The sequence below is a fragment of the Oncorhynchus keta genome, chromosome 12, assembly GCF_023373465.1.
Source record: "Oncorhynchus keta strain PuntledgeMale-10-30-2019 chromosome 12, Oket_V2, whole genome shotgun sequence".
Taxonomy (NCBI): Eukaryota; Metazoa; Chordata; class Actinopteri; order Salmoniformes; family Salmonidae; genus Oncorhynchus; species Oncorhynchus keta.
The window spans coordinates 22,980,596-22,993,568 of NC_068432.1; the positions used below are offsets into that span (position 1 = coordinate 22,980,596).

At 45.9% G+C, this 12,973-nt stretch overlaps 1 protein-coding gene across 19 annotated transcripts in view; it reads right to left on the reverse strand.

Moving 5' to 3' along the window:
- si:ch211-283g2.1 (sodium- and chloride-dependent GABA transporter ine) overlaps positions 1-12,973 on the reverse strand; it is a 93,296-nt gene that overhangs the window by 29,543 nt on the left and 50,780 nt on the right. For all 19 annotated transcript variants that reach the window (XM_035782203.2, XM_052457850.1, XM_052457865.1 and 16 more), the window contains 3 exons: positions 5,132-5,350; positions 3,607-3,741; positions 3,132-3,342 (listed from right to left, as the gene is read on the reverse strand). In XM_035782203.2, the coding sequence (XP_035638096.1) occupies positions 3,132-3,342; positions 3,607-3,741; positions 5,132-5,279 (494 nt within the window). In that variant the 5' untranslated portion in view covers positions 5,280-5,350. The remainder of the gene's footprint in view (positions 1-3,131; positions 3,343-3,606; positions 3,742-5,131; positions 5,351-12,973) is intronic.

Sequence of the window (12,973 nt, forward strand, 5' to 3'; positions counted from 1 at the left end):
CCTCTGCCCGGTCTCCCAACGGCCCTACAGACTGCGGAGGCCTTGTTTACACATGTCTTCCGGCACTACGGGGTGCCTGAGGATATAGTGTCTGATTGGGGTCAACCGTTTACGTATAGGGTCTGGAAGGCGTTCATGGAATGTCTGGGTGTCTCGATCAGCCTTACTTCAAGGTTTCACCCCGAGAGTAATGGGCAGGTGGAGAGAGTTAACCAGGATGTGGGCAGGTTTCTGCGGTCCTATTGCCAGGACCGACCGGGGGAGTGGGCGGCGTTCGTGCCCTGGGCCGAGATGGCACAGAACTCGCTCCGCCACTCCTCCACTAACCTAATCTCCCTTCCAGTGCGTACTGGGGTACCAGCCGGTTCTGGCGTCTTGACATCAGGGTCAGACCGAGGTTCCTGCAATGGACGACTGGTTCAAGCGCACGGAGGAGACACGGGAAGCTGTCCGTGTCCACCTTCTGCAGGCCATGACGCGCCAAAAGAGGAATGCAGATCTCCACCGCAGTGAGACCTCTGTGTTTGCACAGGGGGACCAGGTCTGGCTCTCGACCCGAAACCTGCCCCTCCGCCTGCCCTGCCGGAAGCTGGGTCTGTGGTTTGTGGGGCCATTTAAAGTCCATAGGAGAGTGAACGAGGTATGTTATAGGTTACAGCTTCCACCCGATTACCGTATTAACCTCTCGTTCCATGTGTCTCTCCTCAGGCCGGTGGTGGCTGGCCCGCTCCAGGAGTCTGAGGTGCGGGATTTTCTTCCGCCCCCTCTGGACATTGGGGGGGCCCCGGCGTACTCCGTTTGCTCCATACTGGATTCGAGGCGCCGGGCCTTCAGTATCTCATGGAGTGGGAGGGGTACGGCCCAGAGGAGAGGTGCTGGGTTGCAGTCAAGGACGTGTTGGACCCATCTATGCTGCAGGAGTTCCACCATCTTCGTCCGGATCGCCCTGCGCCTCGCCCTCCGGGTCGTCCCCGAGGCCGGTGTCCACGTGCAGCTGGAGCCGCGCGTCAGGGGGGGTACTGTCACGACCTTATAGCCTTCGCTGATCCTATTTTCATTTTCCTTTGGTTTTGTCTTGTCTTCCATCACACCTGGTTCCAATCCCATCAATTACATGTTGTGTATTTAACCCTCTGTTCCCCCTCATGTCCTTGTCGGTGATTGTTTATTGTAAGTGCTTGTGCACGTCTGTCCTGGTGTGCGTTGGGTTATGTACCCATTTATTTTTATTATTCTGTTTTCCGGTGGGTTTTTGTTACTAAACTGGGCAGTTATTTCTCTCCTGCGTCTGACTTCTCTGCCGCCATACATATACAAATAGGAGTGGTAATATCGTCCGCTATTATCCTCAGTAATTTTCTATTCAGATTGTCAGACCCCGGTGGCTTGTCATTGTTGATTGACAACAATACTTTTCCCCCCTCTTCCACACTTACTTTACGGAATTCAAAAGTACAATTTTTGTCTTTCATAATTTGGTCAGATATACTTGGATGTGTCGTGTCAGCATTTGTTGCTGGCATGTCATCCCTAAGTTAGTTTATCTTGCCAACGAAAAAGTAATTCAAGTATCAAATATCAGTGGGTTTTGTGATAAATGAGCCATCTGATTCAATGAATGACGGAGCCAAGTTGGCTTTTTTCCCCAAAATGTCCTTTAAGGTGCTCCAAAATGTGTTACTATTTCAAATAGTCACATGATTTCTTCATTTGCAGCGTCTGGTTGCTCCTCATTACACACCACAGACCAGCAAATATTCTTTACTTCATCAATATGAATCACTACAAAACTTCTTCTTTGACCTCTTATACACTATATTAGGCCCAGCCTTTTAGAACTTTGGTTTTCCTAGAAATGGCTATTATATTATGATCCCTACATCCTATGGATTTTGATACTGCTTTAAAGCTAATTGTATTTCTGCAGCGTTAGTAAAGATGTGATCAATACATGGTGATGATTTCATTTCTGCGCTGTTTGTAAACACCCTGGTAGGTTGACTGAACCTAAAACATGTTGCAGGCACTGGTTACAGTTTGCATTTTTTTTTCTTGAGTGGGCAGCTTGATGAGAGCCAGTCAATATTTAAATTACCCAGAAAATATACTTCTCTGTATTTCTATTTTTTTTATTTGTAATAAATGTGAAAACATTTTTAAAAACTTGTTTTCGCTTTGTCATTATGGGGTAATATGTGTAGATTGACAAGGAACATTTGTTATTTAATCAATTTTAGAATTAGGCTGTAACGTAACAAAATGTGGAAAAAGTCAAAGGGTCTGAATAATTTCCGAATGTACTGTATATAACCACAGTTTTGTTGATACATAATGGAGCTACTCACTACCCATGCATCCTATTGGTAAGCGCATGCGCCTCGTGCATCTTTCCCACTCAAAATTATTTACGATTCATTCATGATTATCTGTAGTCATGGTAGCATCCACATTAATGTAGAAGTGTTCAACAACATATACAATAAAAGTGACTCCAAAATGACAATACATTATTTACCATTCATTTCTATCGGGCACAACATAATTCCGAAACACAACCAAAACAAACTGCAAATGCATCCAACAAGTTTGTAGTCACAAGTTTGATGTAGTCATTGCATTATAGGAATATGGGAACAAATGCTAAACTTTTGACTAAACTTTTATACGCTATAAATGAATTTGTCCAAATACTTCAAATGGGGGACTAGATACATCAAGCGGGGCGGCAGGTAGCCTAGTGGTTAGAGTGTTGGACTAGTAACCAAAAGGTTGCAAGATCGAATCCCCGAGATGACAATGTAAAACTCTGTTTTTCTGCCTCTGAACAAGGCAGTTAACCCAATGTTCCTAGGCTGTAATTGAAAATAAGAATGTGTTCTTAACTGACTTGCCTAGTTAAATCAGGTAGGTAAAAAAAAGTGGATTCACTTCTAAATGGTTAAACACATGTATGAACATCTCTTCAAATAAAAGGTGACATTCTGTAGTGTCGCATCATTCAGTACATTTGATCTAGAGTATAGAGCCAAATTAACAGTTTTAGCTTCACTGTCAAAATAAATACAGTACATAGGGGAGTGTACATAGAGGAGTATGGCTCTGGGCTAGCCCACATTGAGAGTGAGACCTACTTGAAGAACTGCTGGCTGGCGGTGGAGGAGTGTGAGCTGGTGTTCGGGTTTATGTGATCGGTGCAGTTGGGGGTGTTCCATGTGTTGTTGCAGCTTTGCCAGGGCAGCGGACTCTGGAAGGAGCTGAACAGGTAGTACAGACCCCATGTGATGATGATGTTGTAGTAAGTACACATGATGAAGGAGATGGCCACAGTCGCCAGGCCCACTCCTAAGGGACGGGCAAATAACATTGTCACTGCTGTCATTTACAACTTACATGAATCTTAAAATACTTAGTCAGTTACAACCTTATGCATAGTGAGTGAGTCAGCAAAATGTTTATGACCCTGTTGGACACCAGCGCCATTTCATAGGTTTATGTTTGACTGACTGTTTTAGTTTGACTTTGCCATTTTTAGTTTGACTATGTAAAAACGCGACACTAAAATGATGCTCCAGTAGAGGGGGGGACAGATACTGTACGCTTCAGTACCTTTGAGCAGCGGGCAGGCTTTAGCCAGGGCATGAACAGGCCCTCTTCTCATGTACTGTCCCAGAATCAGCTCCATGTAGAGCAGAGGAATTCCCATCACCAGCAGCATCAGCAGGTAGGGAACCAGGAATGCACCTGACCAGGACATAAAGCAGCAAAATATCAGTAACACAGTAACTTTAGTGGGACTGAAGTATGTTTCTTGAAATTGCCTAGAGGGATAGGATTGAGGTTGCATATTTAAAAAAATAAATGTTACCCCCTTTTTCATGATATCCAATTGCAATCCAATTACAAACTTGTCTCATTGCTGCAACCCCCCAACAGGCTCGGGAGAGGCGATGTCATCTGTCATCTGTCCTCCAAAACAATAAAGCCCCCCTCAGTCAAACTCATTGCCTCCAAAACATGACCTGCCAAGCTGTGCTTCTTAACACCCGCTCACTTAACCCAGAAGCCAGCTTCACCAATGTGTCGGAGGAAACAACACTCAACTAAACACCGAAGTCAGCTTACAGGCACCCACCACATGGAGTTGCTAGAGCGTGATGAGCCAAGTAAAGCCCCTCAGCCAAACCCTACCCTGGATGACGCTGGGCCAATTGTGCACCACCCTACGGGACTCACAGTCACGGCTTGATCGAACCCCAGGCTGAAGTGATTCCACAACACTGCAATGCAGTGCTTTAGACCGCTGCGCCACTTGGGAGGCCATATTTTATTTTAAACTAGAATTTGAATATATACCCACCCTTCTCATCATTGAAAACAGGGAGACATGGAAATGTTTTGACTAGCGTGACAACGTGTCCCCAAGTTAGATTTTCACAGCAAGTTTAACATTGCCATGTGTTGGTGAGTCAGTGGTGCATATCTGACCTCGTCTAATCTTTAATAAAGTCATTCACCCCTCCCCCCCCCCCTCCCAGCCAAACTCAATGCCTCTCACGTGCGGAATGAACTGTGCTTTATAACTTCCAGACAAGGAGTTAGGTTGTGTTTTTGTAGCTGTGTATAGAAAGGTCAATTGCTTGTTAGGTTCTCAGTGCTCAAGATAATTTTAATTGAAACATTACACGTTGTTGTTATGACATTCTGAATTAATTCTGATCATTGGACAAAATGTAATACCTGGTTAAATTCTTAATTCTCTCTCCATGATAACTACAACTCAATAAAATCGTATTCATAACCAATGATAGTGACAAGTGGCATGTCATTATGGCATTATTCAAGTATCTCACAATAAAATGTGGTGGATCATCATCTTATGTCATAGTACAAAAACACTATAAGATTATGCTTTCCTCCACAGTACTAACCATTAATATCACCCTGACATTTTCTATCAACATGACAACAGAAAACAGGCTATCATATACAAAGACAAATGTAAAACTTTAATTCACAAACATATGTATTCTCAACAATATAAATTAATAAGGTGACGTAAGTCTGGTTATGCTATATAGTCATTGGGTTTTAGTCTTCTATCAGGGCTGACTCATCAGAAATTTCCTCTCACCTCCTCCACTCCTGTAGCACAGATAAGGGAACCGCCATATGTTCCCCAGCCCCACAGCACAGCCGATCCCAGCCAGGGTGAACTCTATCTGCCTGTTCCATGTGGGCCTGCCTGGCTCCTGATCCATCTTGCCTTGGTCCAGCTCCATCTCCAAGGTTGGGTCTTTCTGTCTGTGTCTTCTCTGTGACTTTACTGACTGGGCCCAAACGTCATGGGAGGCTTGGTTAGAAATAAATGAAAGACAGTCACATAATCGTCTTTTATGACTCATTAATGATTAGCTGAGTGCAAAGGAACTACTGTAAGGTAAAACGCATATTTCCCAAAGTTTCCCAGCAGTGCCATTCAAATAGTTCAACATGCCAAGTGAATTTCCACTGAGAACATTGTGAGTGTACATATTGTATAAAGAAACTCCCCTATTAGGAAGCTAATTTTAATAATTGTGGGTCAGTGTGTACTAGTGTTTTAAAAGGTTCCATGAAATGCATCCAAACATGTTGTGACATTCTGCTAAACATTGTATAACACATGGAACGAACAGGCTTTTGTCATTTTATATTTATAGTTCAGATATGATATAACTCTACTAGAGTGGTAATAGTAAGCCTATGATATTAAGCTATACAAGAAGGCAAGCTTGTCCTTCAAAAGGTCCATTACTGGGGTCGTTTCTGGGGTCGTTGGTCGGCAATTTGTTTTTGATAACCATATTGTTTACTGCAGTTTTCTTTGATAACAAATGTCAACAGGGCAGACAAAGGTTAACCAGGACTCTGCTTTTCCTGTGTCATTATTATGCAAGCTGTTAACATATCTCTATAGCCTACATATAACAGCCTACAGTGCAATCGTAAAATATTCAGACCCTTTGACTTCTTCCACATTTTGTTACGTTACAGCCTTATTCTAAAATGGATTAAATTTGATATTTTCCTCCTCGTCAATCTACACACAATATCCCATAATGACAAAGCAAAAACAGGTTTAGACATTTGTGCAAATTCATTAAAAATTTAAAACTGAAAGAACTTATTTACATAAGTATTCATAACCTTTGCTATGAGACTCAAAATTGAGCTCAGGTGCATCTTGTTTCCATTGATCATCCTTGAGATGTTTCTACAAGTTGATTGGAGTCCACCTGTGGTGAATTCAATTGGCTGGACATGATTTGGAAAGGTACACACCTGTCTATATAAGGTCCAATACTTGACCGTGCATGTCAGAGCGTAAACCAAGCCATGAGGGCGAAGGAATTGTCCGTGGAGCTCCGAGACAGGATTGTATTAAGGCACAGATCTGGGGAAGTGGTACCAAAACATTTCTGCAGCATTGAAGGTCCCCAAGAACCCAGTGTCCTCCATCATTCTTAAATGGAAGAAGTTTGGAACCACCAAGACTCTTCCAAGAGCTGGGCAATCGGGAGAGAATTACCTTGGTCAGGGAGGAGACAAAGAACCCGATGGTCACTCTGACAGAGCTTGAGAGATCATCTGTGGAGATGGGAGAACCTTCCAGAGGACAACCATCTCTGCAGCACTCCATGAATTAGGCCTTTATGGTAGAGTGGCCACACAGAAGCCACTCCTCAGTAAAAGGCACATGACAGCCCACTAGGAATTCGCCAAAAGGTATCTAGAGGACTCTCAGACCATGAGAAACAAGATTATCTGGTCTGATGAAACCAGGATTGAACTCTTTAGCCTGGATGCCCTGCGTCACGTCCTGAGTCTGCATGCCAAGATGGCGTAGCAGTCAGACATCTTTGTCCTGTCGTGTCCCTTGTATATATCGTTTTTTACATTTTTCTTCGCATATCTTTTTTAATATTTTGCTAAACCTCAACATCTAAATACTCTCATGCAACCCGCCTCACCCAATGTAGCGTGGATCTGCTTTAATTTTCTCTAAAGTATCTGTATTTACTTCGGATCTGGAATCCCTCAACTGAAGCTAGCCAGCTAACTACCAGCTATCAGTCAGCAAACCATTGCCAGCGGTCATCAACTAACCTTCAGCTCGAATAGCTCTCGCCAGTTCGAACAACGTGACTCTAACCAGAGCATAACGGACCTATTATTTTTATCCCCGGATTCCCGCTGCAAACTGAAAAATGTCATCTGGATCTTCACAACTACCTAACCGCAACCCTGGATGACTACTCCTGGCTAGCGTTTCCATCCACTTAGCTTGAAGCTAGCCCGGCCAGAGCTCCTGTGCTACCACCGATGCATACTCCTGGGCTACAATATCTGGACCCCTTCTACAGCCGGTACGGGGCATGGAACCCCGCAGATCCCCTACGACTGGAATACCGACATAATCTGCCCGAGGACTCCAACAGGCCCCTCAGGCCTGCTAGCTACCTAGAGCTACTTGGAACCCCACTAATTCCACAACCGGTCTATCGACATCACCGCATGAAGAGGCAAAAACAGACTTAACCCCATCGCGACGCCTCCCAAAGGCTAACTTTCTAGCCCCTGCTATCTGCTTGCTTGCTAACCTGGCCTGCTAACTGCTAGCCTGCCCCGGCCTACTAACTGTTAGCTTGTTAGCACAGGCCTGCTAACTGTCTGAATCGCCGTGTTTCCAGCCAGCCCAACCACTCACTGGACCCATATTTATTTTCAATCTCTTTTAGATTTTTAATTCGATTATACCTTCCGGTAACCTGCCTCACCCAATGCGATACGGAATCGCTATTATTTTTAATTTTAGAATACATTCAAAAACCTCCAGAAGCTAACTAGCTAATTAGCTACAAGCTGTTTAATCATTGTTAGCCACTGCTTGCGGCTTTTACCTTCTGCACAACCAGCCCTGTTTTTAGCCTGGATAATACTCGCCAGTCGACCAGTATCGAACTGTCTCTCCACAACAACGCCGGATCCCTGCCGTAATCCCTGGACCACTACTTCTGATCTTTACAGCTAGCTTGCACCCAGTACCGAAGCTATCCCTGAGGCCCACCTCCCGGCCTACTCAGCTGTTCACCCGAACCCCACTCATACACGGCTAGAGCCCAATACTCCACCGGATCCTTGCTGTAAACTCAGGACCTTGGCTAATGCCACTGCCTTGAAGCTAGCACCAGTTAGCCATGAGCCAGGCACATCTCCCTGCTAGAAAACTAAATTCTACAATACCTCTTTCGCCATCTGGCGACACGGCCCCCCGCCACACCACCACGACTGGTCTGCCGACGAATACTCCATCCGCTGTGCCTTCAACCGGACTCCATCTGAGCAGACCCCCCCTACCACCCCCACCCGCGTGCTAGCATAGTGGCGGCTTCCCTGTTCCATCTACTGCTGCCCCCTGGACACTATGATCACTTGGCTACATAGCTGATGCCTGCTGGACTGTCCATTAATCACGGCACTCCATTCTGTTTCTTTATGTTTTATCTGTCGGCCCCAGCCACGAACTCAGGCTCTGTGAGTAGTTAATCTGACCCTCTCTGCCTAGTCATCGCCATTTTACCTGCTGTTGTTGTGTTAGCTGACGAGCTGTTGTGGTCTCACCTGTTGTTTTAGCAAGGTCTCCCAATCAAGGCCTGCGATTACTTTATGCCTTGCTGTATGTCTCTCTCAAATATCAAAATATGCCTTGTATACTGTCGTTCAGGTTAGTTATCATTGTTTTAGTTGACAATGGAGCCCCTAGTTCCACTCCTCACACCTCTGATACCTCCTTTGTCCCACCTCCCACACATGTGGTGACCTCACCCATTATAACCAGCAAGTACAGAGATACAACCTCTCTTATCATCACCCAGTGCCTGGGCTTACCTCCGCTGTACCCGCACCCCACCATACCCCTGTCTGCACATTATGCCCTGAATATATTCTACCACGCCCATAAATCTGCCCCTTTTATTCCTTGTCCCCAATGCTCTAGGCGACCCGTTTTGATAGCCTTTAGCTGCACCCTCATCCTACTCCACCTCTGTTCCTCGGGTGATGTGGAGGTAAACCCAGGCCCTGCATGTCTGGCACCCTCATTTGTTGACTTCTGTGATCGAAAAATCTGTGTCTGAATCCTGGCTTAGGAAGGCCACCAAAAATTCTGAGATTTCCATACCCAACCAACATTTTCCGTCAAGATACAACTGCCAAAGGGGGAGGAGTAGCAATCTACTGCAGAGATAGCCTGCAAAGTTCTGTCTTACTATCCAGGTCTATGCCCAAACAGTTCGAATTTCTAATTTAAAAAAATAATCTCTCCAGAAATAAGTCTCTCACTGTTGCCGCCTGCTACCGACCCGCCCTGGACACCATCTGTGAATTGATCGCCCCCCATCTAGCTTCAGAGTTTGTTCTGTTAGGTGACCTAAACTGGGATATGCTTAACACCCCGGCAGTCCAACAATCTAAGCTAGATGCCCTCAATCTCACAAAAATAATCAAGGAACCCACCAGGTACAAGCCTAAATCTGTAAACATGGGCACCCTAATTGTCATTATCCTGACCAACATGCCCTCCAAATACACCTCTGCTGTCTTCAATCAGGATCTCAGCGATCACTGCCTCATTGCCTGTATACGCTATGGGTCCGCGGTCAAACGACCACCCCTCATCACTGTCAAACGCTCCCTAAAACACTTCTGCGAGCAGGCCTTTCTAATCGACATGGCCCGGGTATCCTGGAAGGATATTGACCTCATCCCGTCAGTTGAGGATGCCTGGTCATTCTTTAAAAGTAACTTCCTCACCATCTTAGACGAGCATGCTCCGTTCAAATAATGCAGAACTAAGAACAGATATAGCCCTTGGTTCACTCCAGACCTGACTGCCCTCGGCCAGCACAAAAACATCCTGCGGCGGACTGCAATAGCATCAAATAGTCCCCGCGATATGCAACTGTTCAGGGAAGTCAGGAACCAATACACGCAGTCAGTCAGGAAAGCAAATCCCAGCTTTTCAAGCAGAAATGTGCATCCTGTAGCTCTAACTCCAAAAATATCTGGGACACTGTAAAGTCCATGGAGAACAAGAGCACCTCCTCCCAGCTGCACACTGCACTGAGGCTAGGTAACACGGTCATCACCGATAAATCCGTGATAATCGAAAACTTCAACAAGCATTTCTCAACGGCTGGCCATGCCTTCCTCCTGGCTACTCCAACCTAAAAAATCAAATCAAATTTTATTTGTCACATAAACATGGTTAGCAGATGTTAATGCGAGTGTAGCGAAATGCTTGTGCTTCTAGTTCCGACAATGCAGTGATAACCAACAAGTAATCTAACTAACAATTCCAAAACTACTGTCTTATACACAGTGTAAGGGGATAAAGAATATGTACATAAGGATATATGAATGAGAGATGGTACAGGGCAGCATACAGTAGATGGTATCGAGTACAGTATATACATATGAGATGAGTATGTAGACAAAGTAAACAAAGTGACATAGTTAAAGTGGCTAGTGATACATGTATTACATAAGGATGCAGTCGATGATATAGAGTACAGTATATACGTATGCATATGAGATTAATAATGTAGGGTAAGTAACATTATATAAGGTAGCATTGTTTAAAGTGGCTAGTGATATATTTACATAATTTCCCATCAATTCCCATTATTAAAGTGGCTGGAGTTGGGTCAGTGTCAATGACAGTGTGTTGGCAGCAGCCACTCAATGTTAGTGGTGGCTGTTTAACAGTCTGATGGCTTTGAGATAGAAGCTGTTTTTCAGTCTCTCGGTCCCAGCTTTGATGCACCTGTACTGCCCTCGCCTTCTGGATGATAGCAGGGTGAACAGGCAGTGGCTCGGGTGTTTGTTGTCCTTGATCTTTATGGCCTTCCTGTAACATCGGGTGGTGTAAGTGTCCTGGGGGGCAGGTAGTTTGCCCCCGGTGATGCGTTGTGCAGACCTCACTACCCTCTGGAGAGCCTTACGGTTGAGGGCGGAGCAGTTGCCGTACCAGGCGGTGATACAGCCCGCCAGGATGCTCTCGATTGTGCATCTGTAGAAGTTTGTGAGTGCTTTTGGTGACAAGCCGAATTTCTTCAGCCTCCTGAGGTTGAAAAGGCACTGCTGCGCCTTCTTCACGACGCTGTCAGTGTGAGTGGACCAATTCAGTTTGTCTGTGATGTGTATGCCGAGGAACTTAAAACTTGCTACCCTCTCCACTACTGTTCCATCGATGTGGATAGGGGGGTGTTCCCTCTGCTGTTTCCTGAAGTCCACAATCATCTCCTTAGTTTTGTTGACGTTGAGTGTGAGGTTATTTTCCTGACACCACACTCCGAGGGCCCTCACCTCCTCCCTGTAGGCCGTCTCGTCGTTGTTGGTAATCAAGCCTTCCACTGTTGTGTCGTCCGCAAACTTGATGATTGAGTTGGAGGCGTGCGTGGCCACGCAGTCGTGGGTGAACAGGGAGTACAGGAGAGGGCTCAGAACGCACCCTTGTGGGGCCCCCGTGTTGAGGATCAGCGGGGAGGAGATGTTGTTGCCTACCCTCACCACCTGGGGGCGGCCCGTCAGGAAGTCCAGTACCCAGTTGCACAGGGCGGGGTCGAGACCCAGGGTCTCGAGCTTGATGACGAGATTGGAGGGTACTATGGTGTTGAATGCCGAGCTGTAGTCGATGAACAGCATTCTCACATAGGTATTCCTCTTGTCCAGGTGGGTTAGGGCAGTGTGCAGTGTGGTTGAAATTGCATCGTCTGTGGACCTATTTGGGCGGTAAGCAAATTGGAGTGGGTCTAGGGTGTCAGGTAGGGTGGAGGTGATATGGTCCTTGACTCGTCTCTCAAAGCACTTTATGATGACGGAAGTAGTCTTTTAGCTCAGTTACCTTAGCTTTCTTGGGAACAGGAACAATGGTGGCCCTCTTGAAGCATGTGGGAACAGCAGACTGGTATAGGGATTCATTGAATATGTCCGTAAACACACCGGCCAGCTGGTCTGCGCATGCTCTGAGGGAGCGGCTGGGGATGCCGTCTGGGCCTGCAGCCTTGCGAGGGTTAACACATTTAAATGTCTTACTCACCTCGGCTGCAGTGAAGGAGAGACCGCATGTTTTCGTTGCAGGCCGTGTCAGTGGCACTGTATTGTCCTCAAAGCGGGCAAAAAAGTTATTTAGTCTGCCTGGGAGCAAGACATCCTGGTCCGTGACTGGGCTGGGTTTCTTCTTGTAGTCCGTGATTGACTGTAGACCCTGCCACATGCCTCTTGTGTCTGAGCCGTTGAATTGAGATTCTACTTTGTCTCTGTACTGACGCTTAGCTTGTTTAATAGCCTTGCGGAGGGAATAGCTGCACTGTTTGTATTCGGTCATGTTACCAGACACCTTGCCCTGATTAAAAGCAGTGGTTCGCGCTTTCAGTTTCACGCGAATGCTGCCATCAATCCACGGTTTCTGGTTAGGGAATGTTTTTATCGTTGCTATGGGAACGACATCTTCAACGCACGTTCTAATGAACTCGCACACCGAATCAGCGTATTCGTCAATATTTTTATCTGACGCAATACGAAACATGTCCCAGTCCACGTGATGGAAGCAGTCTTGGAGTGTGGAGTCAGCTTGGTCGGACCAGCGTTGGACAGAACTCAGCGTGGGAGCCTCTTGTTTAAGTTTCTGTCTGTAGGCAGGGATCAACAAAATGGAGTCGTGGTCAGCTTTTCCGAAAGGGGGGCGGGGTAGGGCCTTATATGCGTCGCGGAAGTTAGAGTAACAATGATCCAAGGTTTTACCACCCCTGGTTGCACAATCGATATACTGATAAAATTTAGGGAGTCTTGTTTTCAGATTAGCTTTGTTAAAATCCCCAGCTACAATGAATGCAGCCTCTGGATAAATGGTTTCCAGTTTGCAAAGAGTTAA